The 23,371-nt window shown below is 45.0% G+C and overlaps 2 protein-coding genes across 5 annotated transcripts in view; one reads left to right on the forward strand and one right to left on the reverse strand.

The window, feature by feature from the left end:
* The window catches only part of DOCK6 (dedicator of cytokinesis 6), a 409,103-nt gene that overhangs the window by 113,214 nt on the left and 272,518 nt on the right, over nt 1–23,371 (forward strand). For all 3 annotated transcript variants that reach the window (XM_085600639.1, XM_085600641.1, XM_085600640.1), the window contains exon 15: nt 12,226–12,343. In XM_085600639.1, the coding sequence (XP_085456765.1) occupies nt 12,226–12,343 (118 nt within the window). The remainder of the gene's footprint in view (nt 1–12,225; nt 12,344–23,371) is intronic.
* ANGPTL8 (angiopoietin like 8) overlaps nt 1–23,371 on the reverse strand; it is a 132,521-nt gene that overhangs the window by 10,287 nt on the left and 98,863 nt on the right. The window contains exon 1 of one of the 2 annotated variants that reach the window (XM_085600642.1): nt 3,383–4,394. The exons of the other annotated variant lie outside the window; for it this stretch is intronic. Coding sequence (XP_085456768.1) covers nt 3,383–3,844 — 462 coding nt within the window. The 5' untranslated portion in view covers nt 3,845–4,394. Of the gene's footprint in view, nt 1–3,382; nt 4,395–23,371 lie in introns of those variants that run through there. 2 annotated transcript variants of the gene reach the window in all.

Below are 23,371 nucleotides of genomic sequence, written 5' to 3' on the forward strand. Positions count from 1 at the left end.
GTGAGAGCGTGGTCTGTGGGGAAGTATGAACATGTGTACGTATGGATGGAATATATGTATATGGCTGAATGAGTCGTATGTACTTGTGGTACAGTACATATATACAACATTTTTTTTATTGGAATATATTTAAAGAGCAGAAAAATGTTCTGCAAAAAAATTACATAATAAGGAACATTTTTCTGCACTTATATCTCCGACTTAAAAAGGTGGCTATATTTTTCAGTTTTAAATATGACACTATATCTACTAGCCACTGGGAGCAAGATGCCTGCTGTGTGTAAATGCAACACTTTGAAATTGGAGAAAATTAAACTAAAGAGTTAACTTTATAATTTATTCGGATTCCATAAAACTTAGAATTTAAAAATGTTCTTATTTTAAAGTGTCCCATTTACAAACAGCATCTTGCACCCAGTGCCCTGTAGACAGCATGCTATATTTATAACAGAAAACTCAGCCATTTGTTTTAATAGGAGTAATTTAAAGTGAAGAAACATATTTTTTTAACACAAACTTTATTGATTTTCTTTGTTATATCCAGTGCATACATTATGTTACATGTAGACATTACATCTCCTTCCTTTCCGGTATTTACAGTATATGGTTACATGTAACACATAGCCAGCGGCTAGATTGGTACAGTTAGTATTATATCAATCGTATACATAGTAAATTTCTGTAGTTGTACAAACTGTAATGTTTAGATTAGCATTTGGTTTATAACAATCGCCCACCCCCTCCCACCTCACCTCCCATTCTGACCTATCTTATCCATGTCCAGATATGAGTCCATGTCCTAGGCTGACTCGCTCTGGGCGCATATCGCTGGTGGGCCAATGGCCTGGTTAGGCCTGCTCTGGATTGTTGCTTTTGGTGTTATAGCTGGTCGCTGTGTATTTACTGTGTGTTCCGGGCGTCAGATAAGGGATGAGGTTTTATGGCTTTAAAGGCTTCTAAAATGACCTCCCACTCCATTGAGATCTGGTTTTTACGCAGCCCACGGACCTCCTCACGTCTAATAGCTGATCTTTCGTCTCCACCCCAGCGTACTACTTCACTGTACCAAGTGTAGATTTCAGGAGGTTTTAATGATTTCCATCTCATGGTTATTGACCGCTTGGCTAAGATGAGGGTGAGATCTAGAAATCTGAGTTGGACCTTCTGGGGGGCTGTGCATTTGCGAAGGCCTAGCAGACATTCCGCTACGGAATCTGCAATGTGAAGGTGCGTGGCTATTTCTATATTCCGTTGTACCTCCCCCCTGTACCCTCCGAGGCGCGGACAGGATCATAGCATGTGGGCTAAATCTGCTTCTTCCAACTTGCACCGAGGGCAGCAATGCTGTGCTTCTGGGAACATCCGTTGCAGGCGTCGTGGTGTAAGGTAGGCCCTATGGAGAACCATGTACTGTATAAATTTAAATTTTGCATTACGGGTCACTGTTATAGGGTGTTCCAGATTATTGGCCCACTCCTTATCATAAACCTCCTGTCCTATGTCCTCAGACCATTTAGCCCGTAAATCAGTGAGAGGCACTCCTGCATGTGCCCGGGTGTCAACATGTAAGCATTTAATAAGGTGGCGCTCCTAGCCCATGTAGTATAATGTACAGACTAATTTGTTTATTGGTGGTTCCTCCCTCTGAGGGACCCAGTGTTTTTTCAGGTATTGTACTATACCTGCGTGCACCATGTATAAATGGTTGGGCACCCCAGTGTCCCAAACAAAATGTTCATGGTCAAGGAGTATTTTATTATTGAATAGTGCCCGGACTCTGTCGACCCCTTCATTAGACCATGCCGAGATCCTGCGCCTCGTGAGCGTACCACTGGGTAGCGGAATTCCCAACAGTGGGATGTTACCCCCATATGGAGGGCATTGGGATGTGTATTACAGTGCTTTTTTCCAGCATAACGCTGTCCTCAGTGAAGGCGGTGCATCTGGGGGGATTTTACTCTTGGGAAGTAATAATATGTGGAGGGTCCCCTGATTGATCTCTTGCGTAGTGTATCCTATCTCTTGTAGATTGTGGCCCGCTGTCCAATAGGACAGCCATTGTAGCTGACTTGCATAGTAATAGTGTAGTAATTGAGTCAGGTACGCATGAAGAGTTTCAAGTAGATTTATTCAAGATGGTACAATAGACCCCACCAGGAGCAGCCAGCATGCTACTCAGCCCAGCCAACTGTGAAGATCTGACTCCAAACATTCTGTAGGATGACATCATAGCGAGGTTCCACAGAGAGGGCAAGAATAACATTAGAGTCAAGATACAACAAATAGGCCTTAAAATCTGGTGACCCCAATCCCCCTTTGACCGTTTCTAGTTGCATTTTTTTTAGGCTCACCCTTCGTCTTCCAGTACCCCAAATTAGGTCCGTGAGTATAGTGTCTAAAATTTGAAAGGTAGAAGAAGGAATTATTATTGGCAGTTTGGCTGTGAGCTACTCTGAAGGTGTCTTTGAGCTTCTGGTAGCTCACAATGCACTGGTTGGAGACACCTGCTCTAAGGTGTGGCTGTTCTTGCTGTGTCACAAACATTCCCGGTCATACGTTTTAAAGACCCAATTTTTAGACAGCAGAGCTTCCACTGATGTTACAACCATCTGCAAGGTTGAGACAGCGAGCCGCTTCTCAAATTCCAAAGGTTGGAAGGGCTTAGTCTTGAGACAGCAGCAGTGGTTTCTCTTAGGATTTTATAGGGTGAGATAGCAGACCTACCCACAGGTTACACTGATACTTGTGCTTGTACAGGACAATTGCCAAAAGATTCTTTATTAATACCGGCTTAGACACACTCACATGCTCGGATTTCAAGTAACAGAGCCCTTCCTGAACTTGTGTGGGTTTTATAAGATGACGCTGCAGGGGTGCCTCTCAGTTTACACAAGCTTTCCAGCCTGGGACAGAACATAACAGCAAATAAGCCTCATTACACAAATCCACATATTTGTTCTTGAATGCTTACACTTTGATACTTTTTGTTCCAAAAATGATGCTTATGTTTGTTTGAGGAGAGGGAAAAATTGTAAATGTTTTATAAAGAAAAAGAATGGCTCTTGATAAAGCGGCATGTCTCAAGTCACAAAGACCATAAAGATGCAGAAACCAGAGCTACTACTTGGGACCATTCATACCATAGACTTTACAGTAATTTTATTTGCACCAATATTCTGCCTCGGATAACAGTACTGTTAGTTGTTAGTGAACTCAAAGGCTCAAGACACTCATCTTACACGCTCAGATTTTGGCCAGCTGAACTATTCCTCTAACTTCACATATGGTACTAAGACAGTCCTTAGTCTGCACAACCACCCCTCCAGTTGCGCTGATGAAAGATTTGCACCCTCCAACATCAACTAGACTTCTGCCTTCTTACCTGCAGCCCCCTGATGGTCGTTTTCAGCTGTTCTGCATCCATTCCAATTTGCCTTGTCTCCCGGGCCAGCATTCCCAGGGTCAGATTATAGGTACTCAGGCTGCTGTTCACCCGCTGGAGCCTGCGGTCTGTATTGCGGTAGGTGTTGTGCAGGGCCTGGCTCAGCTGTAAGACCCCATACACCAGCAGGTTTACGTCTTCCTGTAGGGCTGGCCTTGTCGTTGAGTGCAGCGTCGACATCATGGGTGTTGGCGTCGAAGCGAATTTGATGTTGTCCTCTGCTTGCCACACAGGCACAGCCTCACAAGTCAAGATGAGGCTAAGTAGGACTGTGAACAACATGCCTAGAGTAAATTGAGCCTCTGAAAGCCCCAGTGCTGCAGGATATTCCGGGACCTGGGAGTGCTGTCCGAAGGCACCAGCTCCAGTGCAGAGGCTGGGACAATCGCTGCCCGCGTTCATATATCAGCAGATTGTTTTGGCAGTCCTCCAACTCTTCTTGTCTCGTTTTTTTTCGGCTGTGGGCATACTTTAGTTTCACAAACTTGCCAAAAATACTATGGTAGTGAGAGAAAGGCTTAATGCATCGCCTGGAAGTCTAGTCCACTGGTCAAACGGCATTCTCTTATTAGGAAAGGCTCCTTACTAGCCACAGAGAGCATATCATGAAGTCCCAGTCGCCTTCCTATGCTTTACTCTGACTGAAATTCTGTAGGTGACATGGTGTGATATATGTTGTACCACTGACTCCTTGTGGGACAGGAGGAAAGTCCTTCCCCCTCTGTTATTCAGTGTTACCCCTGCACTGCTACAGACACCGTGCGGCCCGCTGACCGTTCTTCTCTTTATTATTTCTGAGAAGAGAATGCTAGGTCAGCCTTTTGGAGGTGATCATGTACTACCCTGAGCTAACGGTCAGTCTTTGACAGGACATAGGGTTCTTCCCATTCCTCAGCCCCTCCTGGGGTCGTCCTGCCCTTGCTGCGACTCTGTTCTGTTGCTTTTTGATGCTATATTTGCCAACGCTTTCCAGGCATGTGCACCACACCCCCATTCCCTCCACTCTCTGGTGTTACTTTGGGTCACTGTGATGAAATCCTTTTCAGGTAAACATACTTGACTCCTATGACTGCACTGAAGTAATCTGGTCTGCCTGGCTGCTCTTCCATTGGCTTGCCCCGCCCCATGGACAACAGACCATAGAGGCGCTGTCTGCCTTGGACCATCGCAACAAGCCAATCAGAGGTGGAGGCGGTGCTGCATGCTGTTGTAGAGATTGATGATGAAATACATAGAAAAATATATGTATATGTATCCTTTTTGCACATTTCAACTAATAATGTGCTAACATTGTTCTTGTTGTAGGAAATGTAAAATCTATTTTTTTTTTACGTACAACTTTTAAACTTTTATACTCTTGTTCCTTATTTTTAAATAGGCTCTCGGAATCAGTGTACCTGTACAAATAAAGCCTAGATAACATTTTTGCGAAATTGAGCTTATTAAAACTCTTTTTAAGTAGCTTTCGAACAGTTTGTGACAGACCTTTTCACCGTTAAGGGCACATAGCTCAAAGTGTCCCATCACGTTTTCACCAAATATGCCAACTACATAGAATTCGTGGCTATATCAAGAATGGTGCACACTGTTGTCAGACCTTTAAAAAAACAGCCATATTAGGTAGTTAACATATCATACAACATACGCTGTAAACTACAAAGCCATTATAGATTGAGGTTTTGTTGCTATGAGTTCATAATGACATGCACAATAGTTGTTGAAAAGGTACAAAGTTCACTTCCTTCATCATCTCGCAAACACTGCATGGAGCATAAACAGTTGTGGCTTTTCCTCCAGTTATGAACCTATGTATAAACACTTTACATTCGCGAACATCATCACAAGTGCATGAGTCAACAAAACCTGTATAAAGTGAACTCCGTTCAACGTCTGTGAAGACTATTCTGCAATTTTAGAAGCATTAAGGAAATTACAGCAGTTACAATAGTGAAGTATCAACAAACATTCATCTATAGTAGCAACACCTATCAAAATGAGTCCAATGTCTCCAAAATGTGGTGCCCCATTGTGAACTCATCACTTGCTGACTAAAATTTCCCAGACTCGCTGAGGCTGGTTGATTGATCTCTGAAAACCATATTCCTTAATTGACTATAGACTAGTGATGCATCTTCCGCCACTTGGCAAAGTGATAGAAAGGTGTCACAAACCAACCTGAATCCTGCAAAGGGTGTAGCTTTCAAACCGTCGCAATCAAAATAATTACCAGCACCCATCACATGCACCTGCTAGACTTACCAGCAGCCTTTGACACCATAGATTACTGGATACTCATCAAGACCATCCAATCCTTCATGGAATTGACAGGAAAAACCCGATGCCTGAGCATTCCCTGGCTAAGGTACATTCGGAACATCTGCCGCAGTGTGGGTTGGGAGGATCTTGTTACATCTCCTAGTAGTGTGTCAGCTGGTGCTCTCACCGCCCTGAAGAATACTTTTTTAAAAGTCTTTTATTTTTGAACTTTGCTCTTCACATGTTAGTTTCACAAAACCAGTTTTGTTCACATATTACATACATTGCAAGTATATAGCTCCCCTTGTGTTGTGACGAATCTGTAGGACAGTAATCGAGGGCGCTTTCACGGCCCAGCTCCAAAATACCTTGCAGTCCTGAAGAATGCTTTTCTAACTGGGTGCCTGGAGGAGAGAATGTGGGGGGCTGTAGACAAACCAACAGTCCAGGCTTATAAGGGGGTTTGCACTAGTACTAGCATTGAACCATATCTAACATGGGTGAGCAACCAGCACCACAATTGTTTGCTAATCAGACTCGGGTTATTCATTGTGCACTTTCTTGTTGCCTTTCCTGTTCAGGTCTCTTATTTTTCTCATCTGCCTGTGTGTCCTTGCGATGACCACTCACTTCAGAGCTCTATACATTTTGTGTTTTTGTAAACTCCACTCATTATTGAGAAAACGCTGTTTGTTACCCATTTTAAAGCAGGCGAAAATACGTTCTAGCCGAGCGGCCTTCACTTTTCTGCAAACCTTGCCTTCTATCAAGATTTGTTTTTCAACTTTTATTGATTTATTTTCGTGGGTCACTGTTTACTGATGCTGTAACACTGTCATTTGAGGATTTTTGTCCAATTGATGTTTTGTATAACGTTTTTATACTTTTATGGTCTAATTACATCGAATAAAGTTTATTGAAATGACATGAATGATGGGAATAGCACTATCATGGTTGGGTTTGTAACCCACCTTCCCAAAAACGCAAACAATTACCTAAAACTGGTGATACTTGCTTTTGCAATTCTACCATCCCCCTATGGAGTACCATTCAGGCTCCCACACTTTTAAACCACTGGGAGCTTTCTTGAAAAATTCATGTGTACATCCAACTATATGTGGATGACACTCCGCTTTAAATCAAAATCACAGATTTCAGGAGTGCTGTTACTTTCAAACAGTCTCCAACTAAAATTATAAAATGGGTGTCATTAAGTTTCCTGAAGCTATATCAAGAAAATATAGAAATCAATGAACTCAGCAGAGAGGTACCCTGATAAAATTGACATCCGTGGTTTAGCTGAATTCAAATCGACTACACTCCAGAATTAAAGCAAGAGGTGACATTTCGGGAATTTTGAACGAACTTAAAACTCTCATATCAACCACATGACCAAAAAAGCCAGAGCAGGTCTATCCTCTCAAATTTCTCAAACCAGTATTTACTCAATCAGACTTTTGTTTCCGTAATCCAGGCAATAGTCTCAAATTGTTTATGGAAATTCCCTTCTCACAGTAGCAATGAAAACCTCATTGGCACAACTGAAAGCCCTCCTTCATTTTTTTAAAAAAAAATTTTATTAGTTTTTCCCAACGTATAACAACATGAAGTCCACATTACATTCAGTATTCCTGTGAAGGATAACCAGGCCAGTGGGAACAATATCAAAGACAGTAAGCTCGCAACAAAACCATTCCAAACACCCCACCCCACTCCCTCCTGAAAGCCCTCCTTCATACTGATGTGAACCGAGTAACACTAGGAAATTTGATCACATTTCTCCCATTCTGAAAGACCTCCACCCGCTACGTTTGGGGCAGCGATTACAATTGTTACTTGGCCTACTGCCACCACTTATTCCTTATGTTCAGTGGTTAAATGGATGCGGAAAAGCAAAGAATCCGTCTAGAAAGCAAGAAATGCAAGTGCTACCAAGCCTCACAAATATCATTCTCTGGTGCAGCTCCCACACTCTGGAACTCTCTCCGTGACAAGATCTGATCATTATTGGGGCTTCACCTCTTGTGATTTATAGCCCCTTCCAACAATAAACAATGGTCATGTTTTTTTTTTAACCATATTATATTATCATTTAATCATAAGGACAGTTACGCAAGCACTTGTACAGCATTTACCCTGGGCACTCTTCCAGGTATCCATAACAATGGTAATGTTGAATGTGGAGTATTGAGATGAAAATGTATTCGGTCAGATTGGCACTGATGGTCTTGAGTCAAACTGGGATTCATACAACGGCGAAACCAAAAATAGAAAAGAAGACTGAGGTTGGAAGATGTCTAAAGAGCAGGATACCCTACTTTCATTGAAGAGAAAAGTGTGCGATTGGTGATGTTGAACCTCAAGAAAAACTGGCGACCTGGAAAATGTGACTATAAGCCGAAATGCAAGCACTCGTGCAAAAGAAAAAAAAATTTGATTTGATTATGAGTTCTTTTATAATCCCTTCAAAGACAGGATCAAAAAGAATTAGGGAAATACATCTGCAAGTTGAGAATGTGATAAAATCAGTCACATCCACCACAGCGGGAAGATTATAAAGCAAATGCAAAGGAGAATGAGCCACAGTCCCCTGGAGACGCCTCGATAAGTGTATGGCAACGCATTTCACGCTTCAAATCAGAGGTACACACTCGTTCTATAAATATAACCTTTAATAGGAAAAATCTTTTTGGCAGCTGGCTAGATGGGTTGCCAGAAAACATGAAGGAAACAACTGATACAGCAAGAGCTATTGATGCTTCAAGGCCAGAGGTAATTTATGAAAGGGGTCAGTAAGTGCAGGAAAGGACAATACTCGCCCATAGTTTCTTCAAACATGCCAGCAAGGGCCCACACTCCTCTTACACGTACAGCTACACTATACAATCTCATTTGTCATCCTGACAGTTCTTTTGTGCCAGGGGCAGAGGACAAGGAGCAAAACTCCAAAGTACTCAACAGAACAAATTACTGCATCATCCAGTTCCCCTTAACACAAAACATCTGTAGGGGCCAGACTTCAGATTTCCTGTAAAAGGTTCAAGAAATGACATCAAACGGGTATCTTCTAAATGTGTTTAAATACTGGCTGCTGTGTAGAGCTGAAGAAAATCCCACCCACTTTACTACCAAAAAGATAACACACATTAGGTTGTCGTCCTACAAGTAAAGGAATTGCTGCTAAAGTACACAGTTGAAGCAGTTCCAGCGACTCATAAAAATGAGGATTTCTACTAAGCGCGCCTTTTAATCCCAAAGCAGTGCTTTACTCTAAGACCAATACAATTATTAAACCAGTTTCTGGGGACTGAAAAGTTCCAAATGACAAAATTACTGGGAGACATTTGTAGGAAACTGGCTCTTTATAGAGAGGTCCAAAAGGAGGTACATTTTTGTAAAGAGTCTAGGCAAACCCTGATTGTTTTACAGAGGCACAATGATATCCCAAATGGTTTCTTTTGTGGTAGTGTGGGCGAGCAGTTAGGCGTATCAGACGGTGGTGCTGAGCATTTGGTGATACATACAGAGGCAATAAATGAGAGAGACACACTCAAGAATACATCCGAGACCAATTTATTTAAAAAAATAATCGTATTTTTATTTATTTAATACCAAGAACTTCAATAGCAAGTAAGTACTTTTTAAAATATTGATTTTAGCAGGTAAGTTAAATGGTCACTTAAATGCGTTTTTATGCACAATGCTTTCCTATGGGAGAAAAGGCATGTAAAGCATACAGTTATTTGCTTTTAGTCGTAGGGGACCAAGGTTCCAAGTACCATCAGCAGTTTCTTGTTACCTTTCATGGGGGATCTAGGTGCAGAGGTGCTGGTAACTCTGCGTGCTACGCCAGTACAGAGAAGGGGAGCCACCTAGCAACAGGCAGCAGAGGGGGACTTGGGGACAAGTCCAGGAGCTCCCAGTGGAGGGCTCAGGTCACAAAGGCACGAGGGACAGAGAGCACAGTTGATTCGTCGGTACCCGGTCTGGGGGGCTCGAGTGCAGAGCAAAAAGTTTGATTAGGCTCTGTGTGCCCTGGAGCCTTGCTGTTATTTGTCTCGCTGGTTGAGGGTGCAACAATCAGGACAGCTAGGCCACTCTGGAAGATGGTCTATGTGGTGCTTATGTCCTTCGATGGCTGATTTGTCTTGGAGTTCTGAGTAGACACTCATGGTCTTTGCTTGTTGCAAGGCGTCTGGTACCCCAGGTATTGGTCCTATGCAGCTCCGGTTTGTCCTGGTGTCCAATCACTTGGTAGGGGGCAACTCTAACCTTCAAGAGCACAGGGTCATCTTCCTGGGGAGCTGCTGTGCCGGCTGGCCAGGGAGCGGCAACTCTGTAGACTGGACTTTGCGTTTCAATGCCTGCAGACTGCAGGGTAGTAGCTCTTTTACTCCAAGGGAGATTGCTGGCAATCTGCGTAGTGCTGGCAGCACACCGGGGTTCTTAGCAGGAGTTCAGCTGCAGGACAAGTTGCTGGGTCGCGATTCTCGAGACTTAGTGCGGCAGAAAGAGTTTGCCGCCAAAGAGTCCACAGCATTCTTCAGTTTTCACTTTTTCTTGCGGCTCTCAGTGTCCTTTTCTTCTTGATCTGTCGAATCTGAGTTCCTGGTATGAAGGGTGCCACTTAAATACTCAATTTAGGGGTGTTTCAAGGAATGTCAGGTAGTAGCCAATGGGCTACTTACCTTTAGGGTGTCAGCAACCTCTATATGACCACTTCCTCTAGGACTCAGAAAGCCTAATTCCACCAAAACTAAGATTGTGGAATTCTAAAAGTCGTGTCCACTTCAGTTAACCCACTTTGGAGGTGGTACTAGCCTGAGAGTGGGACACGTCTCCTGATTTCCCACCTGCCCTTGTGCCAAATCGGCCTGGGGCACAGTTTGACATTTCCCTTGTCTGGGGAACCCCTTGCTCACATATCAAAGGCAGAAGAGGCCTTTGAAGCCTCCTGCCTTGATATGCTGATCACTTAGCCATCCTGCTTGGAGCAGGTGACAACATCTCCTGCTGGAGCAGGTGTTGTTGCCGCCCTCAGATACTGCCGGGGCTGGGGGGGGGGGGGGGTCAGGATATGTCTTCGATGGCAGGCTGGTCTACATCAGTCAGGTATTCAGGGGGCCCCTCTAAGGTGCCCTCTGGGTGCATTAATGTATCCATCACTGGCATCATTGGGGGTTTATTAATCTGAGATGTTTGATGTGGAATATCTCTGGTTTTAGTGAAGCCATCATGTTGCAGGGGAACTCATATTCGGCAGTGTCCAGCACATGTAATTCAATGGAAACGGAGGGCACAAAGAAAAATGCATAGAGGGTGTATCGAGAACATGTTTTGTATTATTTAATGTTGAATCCTTGTAATGGAATATAGAGTACTTTTAATATCATTAGATAATTGAATAAATGCCACATGAAGATTGATTCTGTATGAAATTCATTTATTGTAGTGTCTTTTGATTATCAAATCATCTTCTGTTGTTCATGAGAATCCCACTGGTGTGTATATTAAATGTACACTTCTGTCCTAGGAGTGAGTATGTTTTTGAATAAATGATGATGCAAAAGTAATAGATAAGTGTTGTAAATTTCTTAAGCTTCATGAAGAATACATTGACTCAATAAAGTTTTCAATATTTTCACTATAGTCCATAACAAGGATTCAAAATTAAATAATAAAAAGCATGTTCTTTGTACATCCTCTGCATTTTTCTTTGTGCCCTCCTTCTCCGTTGAATGTGTTTTTTCATAAATATCTGTTTGTGAATTAAATCATTTGAGTTGCCTTAGGTTATTGTATATTGATATTTTCTTTCCCTGCCTCAGCAACACGCATTATTTTCAGGGGGTTTCCATTACCTTTAAATTGCATCTGAGTGCTTGCGAGACGTTTGTGGGTCCCCATCCCCTGTTGAGATATTTGAATTGTCTGTGTGCTCAGTACTCCTGAGAGTTCTGCCGCTGACCAATGGAGATGACCCCTGGGCTGAACTGAAGCAACATCTGTGCCTTGGGGGAGGCAGTCTACTTACTACATATCTTATAAAGGCCACCTGTTTGTATTGTTGATGAAATGGATGAACACATTATAGCTGTCTGACTCCAAAACTCCATTACTGGGGGCAATCTGCTGTCTTACACTTGAATGGTGCAACTCGAAAGTCATATACGGTATAGAGAAAGTAGTCTTGGCATGACTTGGATAAGCTGTACGGGCCTGCTACACTGGTTTTTTCGGCCTGCCTTTTTTATCCCATTGGTTTCGACAATCTGAGAGCCCGCTGGAGGTGCTCCTGAGTTTTGGGACATTGGATGTTAGAAACTCAGCTCGTCTGGTTACGGGCAGCAGATTTGTAATCCAATGGTTGAGGATGGCTAATGGGCCCACAGACTAGACTGAGGGGTGAGTGGTGATTGACGGGGATTGAGCAGAGTTGTAAGTGAACAGTCGTTTCTGCTGCTACCTTGCCTTAAAATCTCAAGCTCAAAACACAAGAACTTCTATTTGACTTCTGTCTTTTACAGGAACCTGCTGTATGTTTATCCGCACAGCCTAAACTTCAGCAACCGCCAGGGGTCAGTGAGAAACATTGCTGTCAAGGTCCAGTTCATGGCTGGGGAGGATCCTAGCCAGGCCCTGCAGGTGAGTGAGGCAAAGCCTAGTGTTGATGGATGAGGATGGCGGCATCCTGAAGAGTGGAAAAGAAGCATGTTGTGGAAGACTGCCTGCCTATAGCTTCAATATCCTCACAGGCAGTGTTTACGTCTGAACTAAGATCGAACTAAGCCAGCAGTGTTCAGCATAGATCCAGGCAGGTCAGAACATGCAAGATATTCATAATAACTGTTGACTGTGTCAGTGATTTGCATTCAAAGTCATGCTATGTAAATATAGTCTTCTGTGGATAGCCTAAAAATATGTCATGTCCATACATGCCATAACTCACTTGTCACGGGGGTATGATCTGTGCTACTGTGGTTCAAACCTCGACTCTGGTAATAACCAAGTATTCATTAAAACTTTGTTTTTACTGAGGCGCTTAGCAGACATGGCTGGTGTAATGGTGTTATAATTACTGATGCAAATGTGTTTTAAATACCAAAAACAAATATATTCACCCCAGATACCTCTGACTATGGGGGTGGGATGACAGAATTATGATTTGGGTTTGTAGCTGTTGCAAGGCTGAGCGGCCTCTGAGAATCATAGGTCAGGCTGGCACACAACTGTGCCATTGGATGGAGGTGTTAGTGGGGCGGCTGTGGGTATGTTGGAAGAGGTTAAGACCTTCACTCCTGTATTGGCCTAGGAAAATGTCCGGTCCCTCTCAGGAGCCATTCCAACAGACTTCCATTTTGCAGTATTGAGTTGAAGCCTTGTCAATCATCCTCTTGCTCCCTACTGCTAGCTCCTCCTTGTGGTAAAATTGTCTTCCCTCTGTGAAATACAGTGGTTAGAGAACCGGTTTATTTAACATTACATCAACATTAGGATGGAATAGGCCTCCTCAACAAGCAGCGTCCTGGCACATAGAATCTGTGGGCACGCTATGCTGTCACTCTACACTTCATCTCTACTCTCCACAGTTAGCTCAAGGGCAAGTTTTGGGGAAATGCAAGGAGGTCACTATGGTAACTTTGGCCTCACAAGAAAGCCCACCCTAAAATACGATCATTTGTCAGACCCTCTTCCATACACAGCACATACTGACAAGGACCATCGGGTGATATTGGACTATGGCAGACTCTTGCCTCCCTGACACCCTGCACACTTGTGGGTGAACCTGAGTGTGCGACGAGTCACACGGGTTGATGTACATACTGGGAGTTTCAAAAGCAGGCACCTGTGTGGTTTTGAGAGGCCTGAGCCCCCCTCAGATCTAGAAGTGCCTTCCTGATCTAGAAATATCTTCTCTTTCAAAAGCACACCTGAAATCTGAATTCTGTGTCTCATCACTGGCGTGTGCATTCTCCTCCTAACATGCTTCATAACCTTCTGTGGTACTTTGCTATTTATTGCAGTTTAAGATCAATCTGTAACACTGCTATGCTACCCTATTTCAAGAATAATGGATTCTAAAAGGAACTCGCACTCCTTGAATGGACAGTCCTGTATGGGTGGGTGGGTTTAGGTTTCAGCCTGACCCGAAAGAGGCTGATGATGTCTGGACTCTGCTGTTCTCTAGTGCCCCATTCCCTTTATGTTGCTTTGATCTAGTCAGGGAAGGGCTAAGTAAACTGACTCTCCAGTGACTCCACCTGTAATTTAGGCAGCAAATAAGGTTTTCAGTGCCTTTGGCACCTCTTATATCACCCTGTATGTGACAGGCCAGCTGTACAACTGTGGGCCAGAGAAACACTTTACTAGCACTGATGTGACATGTGGTTGCAAAAAGGTGGTCTGCTTCACCTCACGATAATTTTAAAAAAACATAAGAACCAGAGGAAATGTCTTATAGTTCGGGCTAACTCTTTTAAGTTGACACATCGGAGCCAAAGAAGGTCTGTTGCAACACTGATGTGAGATTGACACTAATCTCTACTCTGCCTTCTCAGAATAAAACAAGGGCTCTGGAATGAGGCGTACATACCGGCCTCCTTGCTTAAATTAGAAACATGCTGGGGAGAAAAGATCTCTCACCGTTCTGTTGTGAGTGTTACACCTCTTTTGCTGTCAAGTTTTTGTTGGGACAAAACAGCAGAAGACCCGGTTGATCCCTCAAAGTTGCATTCTGAAATCCAGCTCTACATCTGTCTTTGTTAATCGGGGCAGTTATTAGGTCCCTTGTTCAGAAAGATTACCCCTAGCCAAGTGAGGGGTCTGAGTTTAGTCACCGTGGAGCAAATGACCACTTGTGCTAAGAATATAGGAAAAGTTTGTCAAGCCTTTAGGGTAAAAAAGTAAAAATACTTCTCTGATAGACTTCTAGTTGCAGATCCCTTACCTTTGAATTTCCCAGGCGTCAGGCTGGATCCGGAAACATTTGCTGAGCAATACCCCTTGCGCGCGACGTCGGGTGGCTCCATTTGGCTCTGCGTGACATCGTTTGCGTCTGTTACGACGTCGCGGTGCCTACATTTTCACAATTTCACGGTCTCTGGATTGCTCATTTATCGTCCACCAGGGCCATCTAAAGTCTTTAGAGAAGAATTAGCGAACAAGGTCACTGTACTCGCCAGTAAAGCTGCAAATTTTACCATTTTAAGAGATCTTAATTTACATTTAGAAGATAACTGCAAGACAGGCATTGCTAATTTTTTTAGCTGATCTAGAGGCCTGCCAGTTGACCCAATGTGTCTCTAACAGTACACATGTAGCAGGTCATTTGTTGGACCTTAGGCTCCATAACAGATCACTTCCTTGTCCCTTTCTCTATTTTGTTGAAGGTAAGCCAGCACAGAATTGTTCATTGTCGGTATTAAAACGACCCTGGCAAAAATTAGATATTAACAAATTATCTGGTTTACTGTTCAACCATAAACCTCAGGTACCATTCAATATAGAATCGGCTAATACGCATTTTCAGGATTGGCTGACCCAAGCTCTGGACAGCTGTATTCCTGCTAAACTTAGCTAAAAAAACAAAAGAGGACAATCCAATCCTTGGTTTAATGAATCCTTGAGTAAAGCAAAAAAAAACTGTAAACAACTGGAGTGGGCCTGGAGGCGCGCTTGCGATACAGAAGCCAAAAATAAATACCGCAAATCAATTAAGACATACCATAAACTGATCCGGAGAGCCAGAGCAGAGTACATCGCTAATAAAATCTTGGAGAGTAATAATCCCACTAAAACGATTTTCTCCCTTCTTAAGGTCATGAAATGTTCCAGCCCGAAAGCTGATTCACCTATCACCTCAAACACGCAGTGTGACGAATTGGCTGGATATTTTGTGCACAAGGTGGAGAAAATTTACAAAAGCTTCCCTTTGATCACTATTAATTCTGACCTGGGGGAAAGGCATGAGGATAGTGGACCTATTATGGAAAACAATACATTGTGTTCCTTTTCTCAACTATCCCTCACTGAGATTGAGTCCCTTTGCCTGAAAATCAAATCAGGCTCTTCAGTTGACTCTTTGAGACCAGCTCAGTTTCGTCAATTTCACAACATCATTTTACCAGTGGCCAGAGAACTGATTAATCTGTCTCTGTCCTCAGCGTCCTTACCATCAGCCTGGAAGCATGCTAAAGTAACTCCTCTTTTAAAGAAACCATCTTTAGAACCATCTGAACCGGGTAATACCGCCCCATCCCTCAGCTTCCTTTCCTGGCTAAAGCCGCGAAATCTCATGTAAATACTATTCTTACAGAGTTTGTGGAGCAAAATGAAATTCTGGATGCCTCGCAAAACTGCTTCAGATCCCGCCACAGCACCGAATCTGCTCTGATAGCGGTGATCGAGGAAATCCGCAACAGCCTAGACGAGGGAAATTCCGCGGCCTTAATTCTTCTTGATTTAAGTGCCGCTTTTGACACTGTATCCCGTGAGATATCACTACGCAGGCTACAGGAGATAGGGATTGGGGGTCTGGCCTTAGCCTGGTTTCGATCTTTCTTGGAGGGTAGAACCTTCCAGGTCACTGTGCCACCTTTCCACTCCCAGGAGTATGCCATAAAACACTGTGTGCCACAGGGTTCGATACTGAGCCCCATGCTCTTTAATATCTATGTTCAACCCCTGGCAGTAACAGCTAGAAGCAGAGGGTTGTCATTGGTGTCCTATGCCGATGACACCGAACTAGTTCTCGCTTTTTCTAAGAAATGCAAAAATAACATCGTCAAATTTAAGAAGGATATGCTGGTGATCGCTGACAGGATGACAGCAAACTGCTTGCAGTTAAACGCAAGCAAGTCAGAAATACTTTTGCTTGGGAGAAATAGCGACATGTGATCAGAGCAATGGTGGCCAGACAAATTAAAACCTGCACCCTTATCAAAGGAGGGTGTTAAGAACCTGGGATTTTGGATTGATAGAAGACTCTCCTTTGACACTCAATCCAAGTCAGTCACAGGGACTTGTTTCGGGCTTCTGAGAGGGTTAAAACCTTTGCATGTTTTTTTTTTTTTTTTTACCCAAATATTCGTCAGACCATCCTACAGGCCACGATGCTATCCAAGCTAGATTATGGCAACTCCTTATATTTAGGTGCAAACAAATCCTGTAATTAACGCCTTCAAAGAATACAAAATGCGGCAGCTCGGACTCTGTTGGCACTCCCGAAATCATGTTCAGGGTCTAAGCTTTTACCTAAGCTACACTGGCTACCAGTAGATAGAAGAATTCAGTTTCAAGACACTCTGTGTCACTGATAGAGACTCCTGAGGCGGAAGCCGGGAGGGCGAAAGACATCTTTTTAAAAATTATTGTGATACCATGTACCTTTTAATTACTGCTTGATCCTTGCTTCTCCTGAACAGCGCGCCTCGCGCTGCAACGCTTGTTTACATCTTGGTCGCCATTCCTGACGGCGAGGCGAGCCACGAGACACGCCCACCTCGGTTGGCCACACCCCCTCCAACGCCCCGACCAACCAACATAAATTATGTGCCTTGGCAGGAAGCGCAGCGGACGAGCGCAGCGGGCGCGACGATTGCGCGCCGAAGGCGCGCTTAAGGCAAGCTCGTCTGCGCTCGTCCGCGACCGTCCGGGGCAAGGGGCACGCCACTCCGCTTGCTTTACCACCTACTCACCTGCCCAACTGCGCTGCCTTCGGGGCCCTTGGCCGTTACCTGCCTCCACCTGCTCCCACATCTTGTCTCTTGGCTTAGCTCCTCTTGCCCTTCTGACAATACCTTGGCCACAACCTCTGCCCCCGACTCCCTCTAGCGGTAGCGCTTCTCCAGCTGCTTCTAGGTCTCTTACGGCGTTCTATCTGAACACTAGGTCTGCAGTTGCCCACGCCCATGAACTTTCGGTCCTGCTGGATCTCCATGCCCCCGACCTTCTTTTCTTAACAGAAACCTGGTTCCGCGACGACTCCCTCCCCACCTTATTGGCTACTCTACCAGCTCCATATTATGCTATTCGTGCCGACCGGGCTAATGGCAAAGCTGGAGGTGGGGTGGCGGTCATCGCTCGAACCGACCTCCCCTTTCAGCCCCTGTCCCTTCCTGATATCGCTACTACGGAATTTTTAGCCATCCGTACCACCTCCATCACGCCCCCTCTCACCTGTATTCTCATCTATCGTCCCCCCCAATCTCCCTTATTGTTCCTTCCGGATTTCTTGGAAGTTCTGGCTACTATCACTGTCAACAACTCTTCCATTTTACTTTTGGGTGATTTTAATTTTTGGCCTTCTGACCAAGCCGAATGCCCATCTTCCAAGGAGTTCTCAGTTACCCTTTCCTCCCTTAACTTTACTTCCCACATTCACTCTCCCACCCATGTCAAAGGTCACACTCTCGACCAGATCTGGTCCTCCAATTGTCCCGTTGAATCCCTTTCAATCTTACCCTGCACCTGGTCCGATCATCACCTGATTTCCTTTTCTCTTCCCATTCACCCCCCGATCAAGCCCCCGCTCCCCAAAAACACCTGGGTTCGAGCATGGGGCCGAGTAGACCCTAACAGTCTATCCTCCATACTCACTTCCTCCGCTCCCCTCCTCCAAGACCTATCTACCTGTTCCCAGGTCACGGCCATTGACCAATGGCTCTCTGCAGGCTGTGACACCATTGCTCCTCTGAAGCGGGTCTCAACCAAACGAGAGAAGGACGCCAACCAGTGGTTTAATCAAGATCTTAAAGACACTAAACTGGCGGTGCGGCGTGCGGAGCGGGCTTGGAGGAAAAACTACTGCCCCTCCTTACGCTTAGAGTTTATAAACATCCTGACCCTATATAAGAAAAACATCCTTGAGGCAAAAACCATGTACTTTTCCTCCAAAATCCTCGCAGCCGAAAGCAAATCGAAGGAAATCTTTTCGATTGTTCACAATCTAGCGTACTCGGACAGAACCTCTCTCAAACCCACCCCTTCTCTGGAACTCTGTCACTCCCTAAATAATTTCTTCATTCAAAAAATCGAAACCATTAAAACCAATATTCCCCCTCCTTCCCCTACCTTTGTGGACCCTCAGTGTCCTCCTCCCAAGGACCATCTCACCACCCTCCCACCTCTAACTAAGGAATCAATAAATGCCATAATTCCACTTGTTAAATCAGGGTCCCCGCTAGATCCCTGCCCGGCTCATATCCTCCGTCATATCTTCTCTAACTGCCCAGATCCCCCCCTTCACCTTCTCAACAGCTCCTTATCCCAGGGTGTGGTACCCAACTCACTTAAATCTGCTGTAATAGTCCCTATCCTGAAAAAGCCTGGTGCCGATCCATCTATTCCAGCCAATTTCCGCCCCATCTCTCTCCTACCTTTCCTGGCGAAAGTACTCGAGCGTCACGTCACCCACGCCCTGAGTTCTTTCGTGGAGAAGAACGGGGCTCTTGCCCCCCGCCAGGCTGGGTTTCGCCCCGCACACTCCACGGAGTCGGTAGTGCTCTCAGTCCTTGATAACCTCAGGGAGGGAATGGATACCAACCAACCTCAGGCCCTGGTTCTCCTCGACCTCTCAGCCGCCTTTGACACGGTGGACCACTCCATCTTACTTTCCCGTGTCAGGGCGGCGGGGATCGGGGGTACCGCGTTGGTCTGGTTATCCTCCTTCCTGAGGGATCGCACCCAGGCTGTCCGCCTGGGTGACTTCACTGCAGACTTCCGTGACGTTCAGTGCGGGGTTCCCCAAGGTTCCTCCCTTTCCCCCCTCTTATTCAATCTTTACATCTCCCCCCTTATCTTTTCATTGCAACAAATGGAGGTCACCGTATTTAATTATGCGGATGACCTCCAGCTTGTGTTCAACCTCTCCTCTTCCCCCGATTCTGTCTCCAACTTTCAAACTATCATGATTCACATCCGAGACTGGATGAACCACAACCATCTTAAGCTCAACCCAGATAAGACTGAGCTGGTGTTGACGGGTGGTTCATCCAGCCCCTGGTCCCCCATTTTCTGGCCCCCTTCCCTTAGTGCCCCACCTGTTCCCTCCACCTCGGTTAAAACCCTAGGCATCAAGCTCAATTCACAACTCACCCTTCACTCCCAGGTGAGCTCTGTGGTTTCTTCCTCCTTTCTGGCTCTTCGCACCATTCGCAAGGTGTCCCGTTTCTTTTCTTTTGATGCCCTAAAACTTATCACTCTTGCCATGGTCGTATCCCGCCTGGATTATGGCAACGCCCTATATGCAGGTATCCCTGCATATAGTCTTCGGCGTTTGCAGCAGATCCAGAACCAGGCGGCACGCCTGGTGTTCAAACTCCCTAAATCCTCCCACACCACTCCCCTTTTGAAAGCTTTACATTGGCTTCCCGTCTGGGCCCGTGTCCAGTTTAAGCTTGCATCTATCACCTTCCAAGCACGACTGGGCACGGCGCCAGCTTTCATCTCCTCGGAGATCATTCCCTATGTTCCATCTAGGGAACTGAGGTCATCTTCCCAATCCCTTCTCACTGTCCCACGGTTCCGAAGAAAGAAATGGGGAGGCTCGAAGTTTGCGACTCTCGCCCCGACTTTTTGGAACTCTCTGCCTGCAAAACTCAGGGCTTCAACCTCATATCTGTTATTTCGGAAACAACTCAAGGCATACCTTTTTGCCAAATCCTTTAATTAATACCTTAGTCTCTCTTTCTTCCCCTAACCCGGGACTTCTTCTCTGACCTCTTTCAGTTTTTAGCGCCAAGAAACCGCTGGTGTACGTGCGCTGTACAAATAATTTTAAATAGAAATAGAAATAAAATCTTGACCCAACAACCACCTCCGGTTCTAGCCAACATGCTAGTGCCGTATGTTCCGAGACGACTCCTGCATTCAACTGAACAAGGGCTGGCTTGTATCCCCCGAGATCAAAGAGCCAGAGCTGGTGGTCGCTCTTTTAAGGTTTTGGCGGCCAAACTCTGGATCTCTCTTCCCTCTTCTATTAGAGGACTCCAGAACAAACTGGCGGTCCGTAAAGCCATAAAGACCTGGCTATTCCCGGCGTAACTCTCATTCCTTTTGTGGACCGTCTCTAGTCACTTACACCGGGGTAGCGCTGGGACGCCTCGTCGCTGGGGCAGCTATGCGCTGTACAAATCCGCAAAATAAATAAAATACCCAGGCGCGCGGACGTCAGTTCTTTTCTTTCTGCGCCAGTTAAGCACCGATCCGGGAAGAGCTACCCCTCTGCCGCTTTTTGGCAGGCTTTGTCTTTTCTGAGTAGTGACTTCGTGTGCGAGGGATATCTGGTAGGAAGACAGGTTTTAAACAATGCGGGACTTGCTCCCGCATGATGTCGGTTACCGATCCCCACCGCGTATGTCTGTGGTGTTTTGAACGCGACCACAATTCGAAGTCTTGTTCAGACTGTCGGGCGATGGCTCCAAAAACCTTGAGGGAGCTGGCGAAGAAGTTACTCGCGGCCCGGCAGTGGACACGGTTAAGCGAGACTCCGAGGAGGTCATGGTCCCTTTCGAAGAAGAGGAGGTCGCGGTACCGCTCATGGAGCCCTAAGTCCTCTTCCTCACATTCGAGGTCATCTGTACACTCGGGAATTCGGCACAAGAAGAAGAAGAAGTCCAAGCGGACTTCAACTACACCTCAACTGGCATCCGTTGTCATGAGGTAAGGTACACCAACGCTCTAGGCACAGTTCTGCGGAGCCGGAGCCTGAGTTGACTTTGCGCCTCCCTCCCTTTCCGGGAGCCGGAGCGACTCACGCTGAAATTAAAGAATTTTATGAGTTCATGCGTGTGTATTTGAGCAGAACGACCCCGTTGGTGAGCCTTCGGGCACCGCGTGGTCAGATGGGGCCCCATCGGGTGCGATGCCATTAGCTTCGGCCACGGCTCCGGTGGGGCCTCAGGGATGTGATCGCAAATCTGGATCAACACCGGTTGTGCCAATGCGACCTGCCCCGGCATAGAACCCGAAGTAGGTGCCTGCGACGTCGCCGATGCCCGTCGGTGGTGCAAGCCCCATCCTCATTCCCGACAACACGGAGCTGGAACTGCGACGCCGATTCCGACATTGACAGAACCCAGGGGTCTTGTGTTTTTGCCTGAGCACTTTGTGGGTGAATTTTTTAAACAGTTGTACCTCGACACTCTAACAGTTAACATAAAACGTTTTTATAGTTGTCCGCTACAAAAATGGCCAATTAGGGAACCTAGGGGCCTATGCATCAACAATGCCATTTGCGATTCCTTATTAGCGAAAAATAAGGAATCGCTAATAAGGAATAGCAAAAGGCTATGCATGTAGGAATCGCTATTCAAATAGCGATTCCTTAATATTCCTTATTACCGAATCGGTAATACCGAATCGGTAATAAGGAATACCTACCCATTCATTCCTATGGGCTTGGAGGCCCATAGGAATGAATGTAAAGCCAGTCTGTATTAGCGATTCGGTATTACCGAATCGCTAATAGCGGGAGCACTTTCAAGTGTGCCAGGGTGTCAAAAGGACACCCTGTTGCACCCCTGAAAATGATATGTGCACATATGTTGCACACACACATGCTCTAAGGGCATGTGTGTGCGCAACATGAAACTTTGAAAAATGCACAAAAGTGCATTTTTCAAAGTTTTTGCAAATTACCATGCAGTTCATCTTCATGGTAATTTGCTCCCCCTATTAGCGAAATCGCTAATTTTTTAACTTTGATGCATTGCATTTAAGGAATCTCACTTTGGGATTCCTTAAATGCAATCGCTATTTAAGGAATCGGTATTTAAGGAATCCCTATTTAAAGAATCGCTATTTAAGGATTCCTTAAATAGCGATTTCTGCTTTTGGGTTGATGCATTGGGATTGGGTATTTTTTACTTAATACCGGGAGCTATTACCGAATCGGTATTTTACCGACTGGATTTTGGGTTGATGCATGAGTCTGCTAGTTCTTTAGATTTTTTATATGTTATCTCGCAGGGAAAAAAGAAAACATCAGATAGGCATGTGTTGTCTCAAAGGGAAGAAAACGTCAAATAGACATAGTTTATATGTGACTTTGTGTTTTTAATCTAAAGTTATCAAAGCAACACGTAAAGTTTTCAATACAGTACATAGTAAGGTGACTGAAAATACATTGAAATATTGTTCACTTGTGGTGTTCTTTTCAAACACTGTAAACAAGTACAATCGCCAAAGCGAAGGTCCTAATCCTAGATCCTTCCAAGTGGTGGCAGTTTTGGAGCAGCCAGAACAGCCGACACGTGTTTCGTTACTTTCCGTAACTTTTTCAAGGCTTATTCATTGTATTAATTCATTGTCTCTTTTGGATGAATGGTCTCAGGTACTGGATAAAGGCAGCAAATCTATTATGGTGATCCTGCAAAGAGTAAAATGATTCAGTTCGGCCCTTTAGTATGCAACGCTTATTTGTGCCAAATTAGTCTCCTTCCTGAAAGTTATAAAAAGGCTGTAAGTCCAACCTTAAAAAAAGGTTTGTGCGATACAGCGGTAGGCTGTGATATGCCCTTTTATCTATTCAGTGCAGCGAGGGCTTTAGTATGCCCTTTTGGCGTTGTAGCGTTGTCCGAGACTCGGGGCGATCCTAACGCTACCGGATCACCATAATATATTTGCTGCCTTTATCCAGTACCTGAGACCAGTACCTGAGTGTCGATCCTCCGA

The sequence above is a fragment of the Triturus cristatus genome, chromosome 4_2 (genome assembly GCF_964204655.1).
Source record: "Triturus cristatus chromosome 4_2, aTriCri1.1, whole genome shotgun sequence".
NCBI lineage: Eukaryota > Metazoa > Chordata > Amphibia > Caudata > Salamandridae > Triturus > Triturus cristatus.